At 55.7% G+C, this 16292-nt stretch overlaps 1 protein-coding gene across 1 annotated transcript in view; it reads left to right on the plus strand.

Moving 5' to 3' along the window:
• Nucleotides 1-16292, plus strand: part of HMCN2 (hemicentin 2) — a 161204-nt gene that overhangs the window by 63140 nt on the left and 81772 nt on the right. Inside the window, 12 exon segments of the mRNA XM_084799943.1 lie at nt 4072-4199; nt 4991-5245; nt 5817-5903; nt 7417-7611; nt 8687-8817; nt 9236-9383; nt 10142-10268; nt 11197-11351; nt 12789-13067; nt 14467-14745; nt 15361-15469; nt 15623-15792. Coding sequence (XP_084656069.1) covers nt 4072-4199; nt 4991-5245; nt 5817-5903; nt 7417-7611; nt 8687-8817; nt 9236-9383; nt 10142-10268; nt 11197-11351; nt 12789-13067; nt 14467-14745; nt 15361-15469; nt 15623-15792 — 2063 coding nt within the window.

Here is a 16292-nt window from a genome sequence, read left to right on the forward strand (position 1 = left end):
TTCCCGGTTACCCAACTTGTTTAGTGAACTCAAACAAGATCCATCTCTTCCTTAAGCCTCAGTCTTCACATCTGAGATGTGAAAACATCCAGCTTGTGATGGTGGCCAGCGAGCATCTCTCCTCAGCTGGGATGCTGGATTCTGGGCGTGCTGCTAGGCAACAGTGTTTAATGTTTGTTTGGGGATTCTGCTGTGGAGTGGGGGCAGCTGGAAGTGCTCCTGGCTTCTGCTCCTGCTCCTGAGGCATCAAGCCAGGGACCCACACAGGGCCAGATCCCCAAATCCAAAAGGGGAGTGGTGGCGTGGGGACATGGCTGCTCCAGGCGTCCAGTTGTCACACTGTCTCTTCGTTTTCTACCCACTCCCTAGCATCCTGAAGGACAGCCAGCCCACCCACCAGTCTCCTTATGGGGTTGACTGATGAGATCCAGTGGCTGAGTGCAGACTACTCAGGGGCCTGATGTGGGGGTTTCCGCCTCAGTGGATGTGGCTCCAATGTCTGGCCATCAACCTATGATGACCAGTGGCTCCCTTTGTTAGCCAAACATCACCCCACAGTGATGGGGACGCACAGTGGCAGGATCGGAGGGCCAGATGCCATTGTCCCTGGATCAGCTGAGTGGCATTCATAACAGAGTTTGTCACTCTGGCCTCTGCTTTGCTGAACACAGTGATGATGCCCATGGGGACTCTGTCCTGAGGCATGGCTGGGGAGTATCAAATGAGAAATACCTCCAGCAGGTGCTCAACTGTGTCCCTATATACAGGAAGCACACAAGAGTTGGCTGCCATTGCTGCCATGGGTACCATCCCTCTTAGCAACATGGACAGCCTAAATTTTCATTGTCTATGGCCACTGTGCTGTCCCCTTCTCCCTTCTCTCCCCTGTCTCGTCCCTGTCGCTCTCTGAGACAATCAACTCCTTTCCTCAGTTTCTCCAGCTCAGCTTTTCCGTCTGTGACTTTCTGATAAGGGATTGTGCCACTCGACTGAAAGGTTCTGTTCTCCATCCTGGGCTTAGAGATGTCTGGGCCCAACAGACAGGGCTGCACACACAGCACACAGTAGACCTATGCTGAGAAATGTGGACAGTGGGGCTTTTCCAGCCTCCAGCCCTACTGTGTTGCAGCATGACCTTTCATAGCCAGAGGCAGCAAGATCGCCCCTGTGGCAACGGGAGGAACCAGTGCAGACACATACCAAGACCCTCAACAGCCCAAGAAGGGGAACACAGGCACCCCAATCCCCAGGACCCCCCCCAGGACACTCCCACTTAATGAATGAATAAATAACAAAGGAGTGAGCTGAGGTTCTGGAACTTTTGCCTGGCTGGGAGTGTCTGGGGAAGCTTCAGGGAGGGCCTGGAGCCAGTCCTGCCTTGAGGAGGCCTAGAGGGTGGCACAGCTGTATAGAGATTGTGGGGGAGGGGACTGTGATGGGAAGGTGGAGAAAGGAGTGTGTGCGTGGATGGTGGGGGGAGGGGGCAGCTGTGATTGGCTGCCAAATGTTCATGTGCACCGACTATGTGCTAAGGACTGGGATAAAGGACCTGCACATGCCTGATTCCTTATAGACAACGTCGGGGATCACATCTGTGATAAATACCCTGGTGGCTTCGGGAGCTGGCTGGACAGAGGCTCAGGGGGCAAGGCAGGCAGGTGTGAGCTGGGGATCCCACCAGGTATAGTTCCCACCAGGGTACTTCTCACCAGGTATAGTTCCCACCAGGTGCTTCCCACCAGGTGTACTTTGGTTCATCTGTGCAGATCAGGAGGTTGTTAGCCAGCTCTCTGCCTCGGGGAGAACCTGCCAGGGTCAGTGAGCTCCTGCGAGTCCCCCAGCCCAGAGTTCTGACATCTGTGTATATCTGGCCCCAGACTGCAAGGCCCCAGCCAGACGGACATCATAAACAGGAAACTCCCCTTGAGTCCAAGTGTTCCCTTGGGTGCTGTGAGGAGCCATCTGGCTGCACTGCCTTAGAGAGGCCACGCTATTGACGGAGCCCCCATCCCCAGCAGCTCATGGCTTGGAGAGCCTAGTGTCCTGTACATCCTCCCTTCTCTGGCCAGGATGTCCCCACTGACACTCTGGGAAGGTGCAGGGAGGACTGTCAGGGGAGGAGCAGGTGGAAGCTGCCTGGAACTCCCTGTCCAGCATCTCACAGTCACGTCCAGCCAGCCCCGGACCCAGGATAGTCGGAGGCATTGCTCTGTGCAGGGTCTGGCTGGGGTCTGGTGATAAAAAGGTATCTCACTGGAGCCCCTGGAAGACAAGCAGGCCTCTGCTGTCACAAGCTGGGTAGACCCATGGGAGACCACAGATGGGCTTGCCAGCCTGGAGGCATGGAGGCAACCTTCATGGAGGAAGTGGTGCCTACAGAAAGGAGGGCAAACAGGTGCATTCCAGCAGGCACAGAAGAGCCGGAGTCCAGTGAGCCCAGAGCTCTGAGGGCTTGGACAGGGCCTGGGATGACAGTGGTGAGGGAGAAGGAGAGGGGGTGATCTCCATAGACCACACTAGGCCTTGTCCCTGGAGCTCGCTAGGTGGAGCAAGCACCCACTCTTCTGGGCAGGCCCAGGTCCTCTCAGCCCCCGCAAGCATCAGCTTGCTTATCTGATCCATGGATCCACAGTTCTTCATTTCTTCCTTAGAATACAATGAGCACCATGCCCCACCCCAACTTCTGCAAAAATAAATAAATAAATAAATAAATAAATAAATAAATAAAATTCCATGATTGGTTATAAGAAAGACAGAGAAAAACAAAAACAAAAACAAAAACAAAAAAACCCCAAGGGGCTGGAGAGATGGCTCAGAGGTTAAGAGCACTGGCTGCTCTTCCAAAGGTCATGAGTTCAATTCCCAGCAACCACATGGTGGCTCACAACCATCTATAATGAGATCTGGTGCCCTCCTCTGGTGTGTAGGCAGAATGCTGTATACATAATAAAAAAAATAAATCTTAAAAAGAAAGAAAGAAAGACAGGGTGCTGGGGCCTGGAATGGAGGTCAGTTTATAGAGTGCATGCTGTCGGCTCGCATGCCACCCAAAGCTGTGTACAGTGCCTGCTGGATACTCCGACCAGCTAGAAGGTTCTGCGTAGGGGTTAGGGCCGGGGGTGGGGGGTGGGGTGGCAGGGGTTATCACGTCACTTACAGCCAGACCAGTGCTGACAGCCTGGGTGTGGCCCTGGGTGTGGCTGGAAACCATGCTCCCTGACAGCTGCATGGAGGGAGGTGGGGGCTGCGGGGTGTCATTCTGTAGAAGTGGACGCCTGCTCTCAGCAGGGAGGGGGAAGGGGAACCAGGCCGAAGCCCGTCTGAGGATCTGAGGCCAGCTCTAAATTGACAGTTGACCCTGGGGTCCTCCGCCCCTGTTTTGAACACTTGCTCTTAGGCTAGTCAAGGCCACAAGCTGCAGCCACTGCTCCTTAGAAGCCAGCACATATGGAGTTGACATCATGTCTGCAGGGCTCCTTGGGGTCCATCCCAGCTGCTGGAATCTGGCTAGTGTCCTGTAGCCTTCAGGGGGCGGGGGTCAGATGACTGGTAAGGTGGGCCAGATCTGGGGCGGGGGGAGGGTCTGCAGAGCTTCTTCTCGTGGGTCCTCGAGACGCCTCCAGACAGTGACTCCCCAAGAGGCCCTGGGTCTGGGCTTAGGGGACCCTGGCTCAGACACTGAGGTCTTGGGGCTGGTGGTTTTTCTTTTCTGGAGGCAAAGGAATTCTAGCCTCCTGACAAACAGATGTGCTAAGGACAAGGGACATTGCTACCAGTCAGTGTGGCATGCAGTGAGGTGGGGGTGCCAGAGCCCCAGGGATGCAGGCCCATTTCATCGATGAGGAGATGGAAACCCAGTTTACGCCCTGGGCCACGCAGCTAGAAGGCTAGGAGTGTGGATTTGGGTCCACCCAACCTCTCTTCGTGGGCTACGCTGAGAGGGCCTGGCCTTGGCTTTTGGAGGCAGAGCAGGGGCTGGAGTTGAGGCCAGAAGATAGATGTGGCCTCAGTCTGGGAACTTTCTCTGGTCAGGATGGAATGACATCTCATTGGTGGCCTTCCCTCCCACAGGTACGACCTCCTCCCATCAGGCTCCCTGCACCTGGCGCAGACCCAGGTGGGTGACAGTGGCCACTATGAGTGTACAGCCAGCAACCCCGCAGGGGCCACATCTCGCCACTACGTCCTCGGGGTTCAAGGTAGGGCCGCCTGATCTCCATGCTTTGCAACTCCACCATCTCTCGGGCTCCCCAGTGGCAGAGCAGTCACCGCCCCCTTCCTGACTCTGGGCCTGGGAAGGCTGGTAGAAGACACCCACCAAGAACAGGGCCCAGTGGGGACCATGAGCAAGGATGTGTAAGAGGCAGTGGTTCCAATGGCCTCTCCGTCCGGTTGGAGTCACAAAACCGGAGAGCCCTGCTCGGGCTTCTCAAAGGCTCGTGGGGTTCAAGCCTCTTCCTGCCTGGAGCACCTAGGGTCCCCTAAAATAGACCCTTTCCAACCCGCTTCCTTCAGCAAGATGCCCACTAGGAGCAGGTGGCATCTCACCTTCCATTCTGTCAGCAACCAGGGGAAACTGAGGCCCAGCTGGTGCAGAGTGCCACAGCGTCAGGAAGAAACAGAGCTGGGATTATATAACTCTGAGTGCACTGCTCCCACCTGGCTGGGCCATTCTGAGTTAGTCCTGCCTTCGCTGCCTCAGTTTCCCTATATCCCCACTATACTGGTGTAGACCAGACAACGGCACAGGGAACATTCGTTGGGGTCGAGGATAGGTATCCAGGCGGAAGCTGGGTTCTGCTCTTTTGGGTATGGGGAAGGCCACACGGGTCGTGAGGGCTCTGCCTTGCCATGCACAGTGGCGTCTTGTGTCTTCCCGCCACTGTGATGATCTGGCTGCTTGCTGATATCAGGGTTGTAGCATGAGCGGGGGCTCTGGGACCCCTAGCTAGCTAGCCCACCTTGATGCTCATCCCTGGAACCCTGCCAGTTCCCCCTCAGGTGCAGCCCGGCCCTCGGGTCCTGAAGATACTGGCCGGAGAAGCCCTTGATCTGAACTGTGTGGCCGAGGGCAACCCGGAGCCTCAGCTGAGCTGGTTCAAGGACGGGAAGGCCCTGAGGGGTGAGGAACCCCAGGGCTCTGTCCACTTTGCTGCTGTCGAGCCCTCTGATGCTGGGCTGTACCTCTGCGAGGCCTCCAACAGCGCTGGCACCGACACCTGGAAACTGGAGCTCCGTGTTTTGGGTGAGAGGCCCTGAGCCCCAGCGTGGGTCAGCTACGCCCTGCCTCCCTCCGCCATGACCCCCTGAGGTACTTGTTCTTGGCCGGCTGTTTGTCTGGTCCCAAGCGGTAAGTCGTCAGAGCCACCATGCAGGCTCCGTGGTTTGTACAGATGACCGGTTGACCCTACAGGCCTTTTGTAAAGTCACTGTGGGACTGTGGTCAGAGATCAGGTTGTGTGGCTCAGCTCTCTTTTACCACATGGGTAACTCAGGCCTTTTTTTTTTTTTTAAACCTGTGAGGTGATCCAATAATGGCAAAGTCACTGAGAAATTATGTATGGCCCACAGAATATTCTGGATCAAAATTAGCATTCTCATTGTTGGTAGCTAGACATAAGATGCTACTGGAAGGATACTGACAGGACCCCCCAGTATACCTCTTGTGTTTGAGGCACAGGACCTAGCCTCTGATGCTGGCCTCCCTGGGAGGCTGGGGGTCTGGGGGTCTGGGAGGAGACCCTTTCCTCTCAGCCCGTACTGGGAAGGAATGCTAGACCTCAGGATTATGAACATGGCCTTGTCACCTCCCACAGAGGCTCCACACTGGGGAGTTGACGAAACCAATGGCCTGCTGGAGCGAGTGGCTGGAGAGAATGCCAGTCTGCCGTGCCCTGCCCAAGGTGAGGCCAAGCCCAGGGCGGGGCTAGGGAAGGAAGGCTGGTCTGGAGTCCAGGAACTTGGTCGCCATATGGTGACCTCCTTGGGTTATGGAGTCACACTGACAGCCCTCTAGGATGGACATTACCATTAGTTTCCTTGAATTGGGGTGATCCTGTCTCAGAGAGGTTAAGTAATTTGCATAAAGCCACACAGCCAGTGTGTGACTCAGTGTGGTCTGGTTTGACCTCCAGTCAGTGAATCGAGATTGTGGGGTTCCCGCCATTTCCCCATACTGTCCCAGAGTGGTCCTAAGCAAGCCAGCCTTCTCTGGGTTTGCCTTGGGATGGCAAGGCCGTCGAGGGTCCAGCTTGCCACCTCTGGTTTGCTGTGAGGTCGTGCACAGCAGGAGGTATGAGTCACAGCTCCCAACCCTGGGCCTGGCACTCAGGAGGGAAAATAGGCTCCATACAACCCCTCCAAGACCTCACTGCCACAGTGACCCACCTTCCTGGGCTTGTCTGTGACTGGTGGGTGAAACCAGCCATCTCTACCATGGTTGGTCAGTGTTCCCATGGGCTGGGTATCTGATGAGTAGAGAAGCCAGCAGGAGGCTGCGAAGCACCCTGGGCCTCAGCATCTTGCTTTCTGGCAACCAGACACCTGGGCGATCCCTGAGGAGGCAGGTGGGAGGGGGCAAGTGCTGGGCGAGAGGCTCAGTGGGATCTAGAAGCCTTGATCATAGTGCCACCTAGTGTTGAACTCCAGGAACAGCAGTCAGAAACCAGCCAACCTGGCTGTCCCACAGTGTGGTCAACTCATAACCCTCTCCCCACTCATCCTTGGGTCATGAGGACCAGACTTCAGCCTCACCAGCTTTACCAGCCTCACCACCCTCACCCAAGTCCCTTCAGTAATGCACCCTCTCCAGGCTGGTGCGCCTCCAGGCTATCTTCGGCACTTTTCCCAAGGGTGGACAGCAGTGGGCTCTGGGCTCTGAGTGCTAAGGAGGGCACACAGCACAGGCGGAGTCGACGCCTCCCAGCTGCATTGGCACAGTGCAGCATGCTGACCACAACAGGCTTGTGCGTTCGCATAGTACCTAGTGTGGGGGTGGCGCTGTGTCGGTGGCTTGGGCACAGCAGGAGACAATGAAGGCCCTGATCCTCGTGGGGAAGACACTGGGTGGTAAAGGCTAACTGACAGGAGTGATCTGTGGAATGTTTAAAAGTCGAAGTTGGCGCAGGAAGGAGAGCTCAGGGCTGGCAGTAGACACATGGGGAGGGTACCTCGGGTCTCCTTAAGAATCAGAAAACAGGTTTTGCCCGTGTACCCACGGACACTCAATGTGTGGATACAGGGGACAACTGCTGCATATCTGAGAGACTCCTCCTCCTCCTCCTCCTGATCTGGGGGTGAGACAGGGCCTGACGGTCAGCAATGTGTGCAGGGGGTCACATGAGGGGACGGTGCTGGCATGGATGGGGGGCCGTGGGTGTCTGATATTTTGCCTGATGATTCTTCACACGCTGCCAGGGACACCAAAGCCACAAATCACATGGAGGAAGGGCCCATCCTCAGAGCCCCTGACCGGCCGGGCGGACGTGGCAGTGCTGGATGAAGGGTCACTGTTCCTGTCCTCAGTGTCTCTTGCAGACAGCGGAGAGTACGAGTGCCAGGCCACCAATGAGGTGGGCTCTGCCTCCTGGAGAGCCAAGCTGGTGGTCTACGGTAAGCTGAGGCCCTAGAGCTGGAGGCCGGGGATGCCCTCCATGCGGATACCCAAAATGATGCCAGGGCCCCAGGGCCCAGAAGCTCCCTTCATGAGAGACTATGGATACCTGATCCCCACCCTTTGAGGCCAGGAAGGATTAGGACTTGAGGGTACCTCGAGAATCTGAACTTGATCTGTAGCACCCACGCAAAAGGCTGGGCCCCGCCATGTGCGCCTGTGCTGCGGAAAGGAGGAGACAGCCAGGAGCTCACTGGTCCCCCAGCCTGGCCTAACCACGTTCTGAGCATAGAAGGTGCCTCGTACCCGAGGAATAACAGCCCAGATTGCCCTCTGACCGTCACACCCATGATGTTAATAAAAAATAAAGAAAGAAAGCTGCATGAGAGCTGTGCAGAGCTCTAGCCCCCCTCTACCCTGTGAGCTGAGGCTTGTGTACCTGCCACCAGCAACAAGAGCTCCTATCCCTGCACCCCAAGGTACCCAGTGCAGAGTTGGCAGTCTCCAATTAGCTGAAACTCCACAAGGACAGGATAGGCTGGGAGCACTCCCTGGCAATACTCCCTAGGAGCACTCCCTGCTGCTGGGAGCACTCCCTCCTGCTGGTTGAACAGGACCTTTCAGCCTGAGCAGCACTCCCAGGCCCCTTGTGTCCCCACTTTGCCAGGGAATGACTCCCCCGGGAAGTTGGCTATAGACACACCTGGGCCGACCTTTGGCAGTTCTCACCCAGGGACCTCCCTAGTGTGACACCTGGTTGCAGTTAGACCTGGTTCTATCCTGTCCCTCAGACTGAATTGTCAGCGTATGGCATCTGTTCACGGGGGTGGGGGGGAGGGGCTGTGTGGTCCCTGGGTGAAGTGATGTGACCATTTGAGATATGTAGTGCCTTGAGGTTAGAATTGTGACCAGGATAAGTGAAGGCAGGGAGTCTCCTGGAGTCTCCTGGGGTCTCGGTGGCAGGCTGATGACAGGCCTGAGGACCTGGGGAAGGGTCAGGATGTGGGTGGCCTGCCTAGGTGCCAAGCTCAGCCAAAGTGGGTGCTGCTCTTCTGATTCTCCTTGCTCCCCAAGTGCCCCCTAGCATCCGGGAAGAGGGGCGCGTGACCAACGTGTCGGGCCTAGCTGGGCAGCCTCTGACGCTCGAGTGTGACACAAACGGCTTTCCAGCCCCTGAGGTGGTGTGGCTCAAGGATGGGCAGCTGGTGGGTGTCTCTGGGGGAGATTGGGATGGGGGGTGGGATTTTTTTTTTTTTTGGTAAATATATATTTCTCTTTTTTGTTGTTTGTTTGTTTGTTGTTTTTGTTTTTCGAGACAGGGTCTCTCTGTGTAGCCTTGGCTGTCCTGGACTCTCTTTGTAGACCAGGCTGGCCTCGAACTCACAGTGATCCACCTGCCTCTGCCTCCCGAGTGCTGGGATTAAAGGCGTGCACCACTGCACCCGGCAATAAGCATATATTTCTATGTGTGCTGAGGTGGCATAGGAATATGACAGATGCCTTTGGGGATGTCCAGGTTCGGGGACAGTGGGCAACTGTGAGGGTCCTCTAGTCACCAACAGCTCCATGGGCCTCTGTCGCCTCACTGCTCACACTCAACTCCCTCGGGCCTCTTGTTCTCAGATCCCAGAGGCAGGTGACCATCACCTCCTGGATGGTGCCCGGGCCCTCCACTTCCCAAGGATCCAAGAAAGTGATTCTGGCCTCTACTCCTGCCAGGCCGAGAACCAGGCAGGGAGCGCACAGAGAGACTTCAATCTTGCCGTGTTCGGTGAGTGAGGACTGTGTCCCAAACTCCCAAGCACGTCAGGAGAGAGCACAGGGCACAGAAGGGCCACCACAGACCTAGAGTCTGTTTCCCAGGGGCCTGCAGAGCAGAGCACACAGGGGATAGCGATGTGGCTAACCATGCAATGACATCCAGACAGTCTTAGTTGCAGCACTTTCTGACAAAAGCTACTTAAGGGAGGGCGGGCTTAGCTGGGCTTACAGTTCGAAGGCATGGGCCAGTATGGTGCTAGGCTGTCTTAGGCATGGGAACTTGGTGTGGCTGGTACATCACATCCACAGACAGGAAGCAGAGAGAGATTTGTTTCCATGGTTATTCTAACTCTTATCCAATTTATAAGATTAGCCATCACAGGGCTGGAGAGATGGCTCAGAGGTTAAGAGCACTGGCTGTTCTTCCAAAGGTCCTGAGTTCAATTCCCAGAAACCACATGCTAATTTACAACCATCCACAATGTGATCTGGTACCCTCTTCTGGCCTGCAGGCACATATGCAGGCAGAATATTGTACAAAATAAATAAATCTTAAAAAATAAAAATAAAAAGATTAGCCGTCACATGCAGCACTGCACGGGGAGATAGAGGCTGTTGGATAAGCCTGGGGAAAGGGCTCATCCAGCAATGTCTGGGGCGCTCCTTGGGTGGGTAGGGGGTACAGGCCATGGGACCTTCAGTGGTCAGCAGGATGGATGGAGTCTGAGCCATCTCCCCCCCCCATCTTTACCTCCCTTCCCACTCCAGTCCCTCCCTCCTTGGTGGGAGCTGGGGCCGCTCAGGAGGTGCTAGGCCTGGCTGGTGCTGATGTGACGTTGGAGTGTCAGACCTCAGGGGTTCCCACACCCCAGGTGGAGTGGACCAAGGATGGGCAGTGAGTGACCCTCTCAATGGAGTGTGTGGGGCTGGGTGCGGGGTCAGGGAAGCCTGAGAAAGCCCAGTGGGTGTGGTGGGTGCTACCCAACATCATGTGGAGGGCGGCATCAATCTCAGTCTCTCTCTCTCTCTCTCTCTCTCTCTCTCTCTCTCTCTCTCTCTCTCTCTCTCTGATGTAAAGGAGATTCCCAGGAGACCCTGCTCTCACTGTGGTGGGATCTTGCCTTGACTCTGTCGTCTTTTTTATTTCCCTGACTCTGGGAATCAGGGGCCCCTGTGAAAATTACATAATGCTCAGTGAACTATTTAAAAGCAGATGCTGGGCTGGGGAGATGGCTGAAAGGTTAAGAGCACTGACTGCCCTTCCAGAGGTCCTGAGTTCAATTCCCAGCAACCATATGGCGGCTCACAACCATCTATAATGAGATTTGGTGCCCCCTTCTGGTAGGCAGGCAGAAAACTGTATACATAATAAATACATGTTTTAAAAAAAAAAAAGCAGATACTGAATTCACTATGTAGCCGTGGCCACTGTCTAGTTCCAGAACATTTTATCATCCCCCAAAGCCATACTCACTATGTGGTTCCTCCCCCTCCCCCTATTCCTCTGCCCCCATAAAGTTTCCAGTACCAGGACGCCTTATGTCTACAGATTTACCTATTCTAGGTCGCTCACATCTGAGGAGTCAGCAAACGAGCGCGTGGCCCCACGGGCTGGCCCCCTTCATTTAGCACAATGGTTTGGAGATGTGATCTCTTTGCAGCCAGATCACATCTTTTTTCAGGCTGAATAGAAACCCAGAGAGTGGGAGCCCACGTACTGTTAATCCTCTCGTGGGTACTGGGGGAGTTCCCACTCTTATCCTACGCCCCAGTCCCTTTGAGCCCCACCGGGCACCCTGACCTTATCAATGGCTTTTCTCCAGGCCCATCCTTCCAGGGGACCCTCACATCCTACTGCAGGAGGATGGCCAGGTTCTCAGGATTATCAGCAGTCACTTGGGTGATGAAGGGCGGTACCAGTGTGTGGCCTTCAGCCCCGCCGGGCAGCAGACCAAGGACTTTCAGCTCAGCATTCACTGTGAGTTGAGTCCTCCCAGGCCTAGCTGCCCCGGGAGCTTCCTTCCCTGCTTTCTGTGCTGCCTGGGAGCGGAAGTAAGGTCAGGACTGGGGCCCCAGGAGCCGAGGGCGTGTAGCCCCTCACTTCCCCAAACTACCTCCTAACTCACTGCTTCTGGTGTGTGTCGGATGATGGCTTCTTCAGTTTTTCCTTTACCCGGGAACATTAATAAGGCAACTTAGTGTTTCAAGTATAAGTGGAAAGCCAATGTCAGCTGTGTTAATGGAAGAAACAGGAAAAACTAATACACCCAGGGCCCGGGCCATGGCTTGCCGGGTATGTAGGAAGCCCTGAGTACTACAGACCAACACCACAAACACACTCAAAGAGGGAAAGGCAGCCCTTCCGGGTGGCTAAGCAGAGGGCACTTAGCCTACATGCAGGCTCCGTGCTAACAAGGGGAGTTGAGAGCTTGGGGGAGAAGCCTCAGGTATGATCCTTGCTCCACATGCATGCGGGCAGAGTCTAACAGAGGAAGACACCAGATGCCAACCTCTGACCTTTGTGTGTATGTGTGTGTGTGTGCACCACATGCACATGTTCATACTCATTTGAACACATAACACACACGCGCGCACACACACACACACACACACACACACACACACACACACACACACACGGCTACATCTCCATACTCAAATAAGCCAAATAAATGTAAAAATGAATGTTGACTAGAAAGAAGCAAGCCAGGCATGGAGACAAACACCTATAATCCCAGGACTCTGGGAGACAGAGGCAGGTGGATCTCTGAGTTCAAGGCCAGCCTGGTCTACAAAGTGAGTCCAGGACAGCCAAGGCTACACAGAGAAACCCTGTCTCAAAACAAAAACAAAAACAAAAAACAAAAAATAAGAAAGAAAAAAGGAAGGGAGGGAGGAACAGACATGTTAGTAACACAGTGGCCTCAGATGCAGCCTTTTTCCTCACTGCCATCAGGGCACAGAACTGTTAGAAGGGCGTGGTTCTGGGAGGCAGAGTGTATGTCACACTGTACCCGTGTACCTCAACCGTCACCCTGGGTACCAGCTGTGAATGCCCTGCCCTAGGGAAAGCCCTGATCAAGTTCCTCCACAGATGGGGATCCCGAGGCCCAGAGAGGGGAAAGGACCTACCCCAGGTCATACAGTGAGTTAGATGCACCCTGGGCTCCAGAGCTCAAACCTGTGGTCTCTCTCCCCATCTGCACCATCCCTTCCCATAGTGACTGGGCTTGCTTCCCACATCAGCATGTTCCTGAGCTGGCCTCTTCTGTTTGTGTCCCCCACATCCCTCCCTTCTCCCTCATGCCTGCCAGTCCCTCCAGTGGAAGCCTGGGATGTGTGCATGCTGCTCAGGGAACACTGGCTGCTGACTCAGTTAGTTCGTGACCACCCTCATGTCCTCCTCTGTCGCCAGCACCTCCCACCATCTGGGGCGCTAATGAGACAGGTGAGGTGACTGTCCTGGAGGGCCACACAGCACAGCTCCTATGTGAGGCCCGAGGAACGCCAGCCCCTGACATCACCTGGTACAAGGATGGGACCCAGCTGGTCCCCGGCTCGGAAGTGGTTTACAGCAAGGGTGGCCGGCAGCTACAGCTGGGGAAGGCCCGGCACACCGATGCTGGCCTCTACACCTGCCAGGCCAGCAACCCTGCAGGGGTCACCAAGAAATCCACCAGTCTGGAGGTTTATGGTGAGCAGCCAGGGGGTTACAGCCGTGGGCAGCAGGTGTGGCACATGTGAGGTGACCTCTGACTGTCTCTGAAGGTCAGTGAGGGGTAGCCACTTTGAGTAATCAGAAGCAATGTCCTTCTCTGTGGCCAGCACCTCCCACTATTTGGGCTCTAATGAGACAAGTGAGGTGACTGTCCTGGAGGGCCACACAGCCCTCCAATGTAGCGATTCAAGGTCAGGGTTCATTTCAGCTTTCCACCTTTCCTGTGCAGACGAGGAAGCCGGGGCTAGAGGCAGGGCCCAAGTTGAAGTCCACGCAGAATCTAGCTCCTCCTGGAGGACTCTGCAGGATCCCCCCCCCCCCCCGCACTAAACCTCTCAAGGTGCCATGAAGATCTCTGATTTAACTGTGTGTAGCTTAGGACTTAGAGCGAGGCCCAAGGCACACACAGTAGAACCAGCCACTGAAAGTGGTGGCCTCTTGTGCCCCGGTGGGATGCAGCGGCTTGCACAGCTCATACCACAGGGACACACGGGGCTCTGGCCCTCCCTGGGAGGGTCTGATGTCACATCTCTGAGTTGACAACCCTGTAGAGTGATGGGGGAACACTTTTGAGGAAAGCTGAGGCTAGACCTAGGTCAGGCAGGGCAGGGTGTTCTGAGGAGTCGGGGAAACAGCCTGGGGGTCAATAGGAGTCGCCTGAGCCCCTGTGAGGAGTCAGCAAAGGGTGACTGAATTCTGGAGGCCATGAGTTGAAGAAAGGATGGGAGCCACTGCAGCACCTGCCACCAGGGACCGACCCCCCCAAATGAGGCTCTGACACCATTTGAAGTGGAATGGGATCTGTATGTCCAGAACTTTCTCCAAGAGCCCCCGGGGCCCTGTCAAGGTTTGAAACATCTTGAGTCTCAGCTCATGAGTGCACAGGGTCCTCTGGCTGTGATTCTATCAGCTCCATAACTCAGGGGCTGAGGAACATGCCCTCCCCGCCCCCTCCCTCCACTGTCACCTCAGGCTGCACATGTCACATGTCAGGAGTGCCCCCAAATCACACCGTCTTCTTGGCTGAGATCTGCCTTAGCCATCTGCTGCTGTCTCACTCTAAGGGTGGGGAGACTTCCGGTGGCTGGGGGATGCGGGGGGGGGGGGGCAGGGGGGGCTAGTCCAGAGTCCCAGAGACCCATTGCTTTGTTCAATAACTAGGTTGGTGTTCTCCTGGTGACAAGTTTTCTGGATGGCAGTGAGTATAGAAGAGATACAAACAGGGCCTGGGGAGATGAGTTTCTTCCCGCATGGGTCTAACATGAGGCTTGCTGGAAGACAGAGACCATGTCTGAGCGAGCTCTAGCTAACAGAATGAATCCGCGGGGTTTCGCTGCAACTGTTGGTCCCTGACATGGCCCTCTCTCCTCTTTAGTCCCACCCTCCATCGAAGGTGCTGATGGAGGGCCATACCTGGTGCGAGCTGTGGCTGGGAGACCCGTGGCACTGGAGTGTGTGGCCAGGGGCCATCCACCCCCTACCGTCTCCTGGCAGCATGAAGGGCTACCAGTGGTGGACAGCAACGGGACATGGCTGGAGGCAGGTGGTACCCTGCAGCTGGAGAGCCCAGGAGAGGCAGCCGGTGGCCTCTACAGCTGCGTGGCCGGCAGCCCTGCTGGAGAGGCCATACTGCAGTACTCGGTGGAGGTGCAGGGTGAGCCAGCAGTGGATGGGTCTCCGCCCATACTTACTCCATGTTCATCCCCATACTCACCCCAGGGGAGGTGGAGGGTGGCAGGGAAGCCACAGGCCCCCTTCCCCTGTGCACCATAGTGGAACAGTGAGACCTGGGTTGGGAACATGGTGGTGGGAGAGGCAAGGTTGAGTTCTAGTGTTCTGACCCTCACTCCTGCCCATGGCCCTGGACCAGCTCACCCAGGAAGAATGATGCTCTGCCATCTGTCCACAGAATAAGCATTTCCCAGGGCCTGTCTGAGACCCAAAGCTAGGAGTTGGCCTGAGTCTTGCTCAGCTGACACTCATTTCCGACCTTCCCAGACATGACTCTATGTGGCCCCTGTGACATAAAACAGAGAGCAAGCTACAAGGCAGACAGGACTGCGGGCCCTGACTCTATCGGAGGACAGACATGAACTGAATGGTTTCTCGGGAAGGCGGCCATAGAGGACCTTCTTGTGGCCTCTAGTGGCCCTGAAAGGCCTCCTAGGGGAGCATTTAGGGCGACACTTAGAAGGCTGTGGTGAGACTGGGACCTTGGGAGCACTGAAGGCCAGCATGAGCTCCAGGCAACAGCGTTTTCTGCCCACAGTACCCCCACAGCTGCTGGTGGCTGAGGGCATGGGCCAGGTGACAGCCATCGTGGGACAGTCTCTGGATCTTCCCTGCCAGGCATCAGGCTCTCCAGTGCCCACCATCCAGTATGTGTAGAACTGGCCAGGGAGGGCACAGGCAGAGTGTGGGTTAGGGTGAAGGGAGGAGAAGCCATCCCTGCTCCTGGAAACGCGAACCTGGTCCTTAAGCCACGGAAGAGAGGTTTCGAGATGGCCTGACTCCCTCTCCACCCACCTCAGGTGGCTACAGAATGGCCGCCCTGTCGAGGAGCTAGCTGGAGTGCAGCTGACCTCACAGGGGACCACACTGCACATCAGTCACGTGGAGATGAGCCACTCGGGCCTCTTTGCCTGCCAGGCCACCAACGAGGCAGGAACAGCCGGGGCCGAGGTGGAGGTCTCTGTGCATGGTGAGCAGGTGTCTGGGGCTCTGGGGCAGTGGACAACCTGAAATGACAGGGGCTAGTGGAGCTGGAGGACAGGACAGGCCTGGGAATGACATGGGACCTGGCTCCTCTAGCCTGGACTTGCAAAGATATGGGTGGAAGAGGCCTGTCATAGGTGTCATCCAACCTGTCCAGCTGCCTGGGGACGTCTCAGCCCCCTGCCGCCACTCACTGTCATTCTGGTGAACACATCTAACTTCATTCAAATCTTTAATTAATAAGCCCTGAAAGACAACAACAACAACAACAACAAAAAGGGCAGGGCAGGCATGGTGGCCCACACCTTTAATCCCAGTACTCGGGAGGCAGAGGCAAGCGGATCTCTGTGAGTTCAAGACCAGCCTGGTCTACAGAATTAGTTCATGACAGTCAAGGCTACACAGAGAAACCCTGTCTCAAAAACAAAAACAAAACAAAAAGAACAACAAATAAGCCCTGAGTTGGCCCAGTTCCTCCTTGTTTTT

The sequence above is a fragment of the Acomys minous genome, assembly GCF_964271855.1.
Source record: "Acomys minous genome assembly, chromosome: 10".
NCBI classification, from domain to species: Eukaryota; Metazoa; Chordata; class Mammalia; order Rodentia; family Muridae; genus Acomys; species Acomys minous.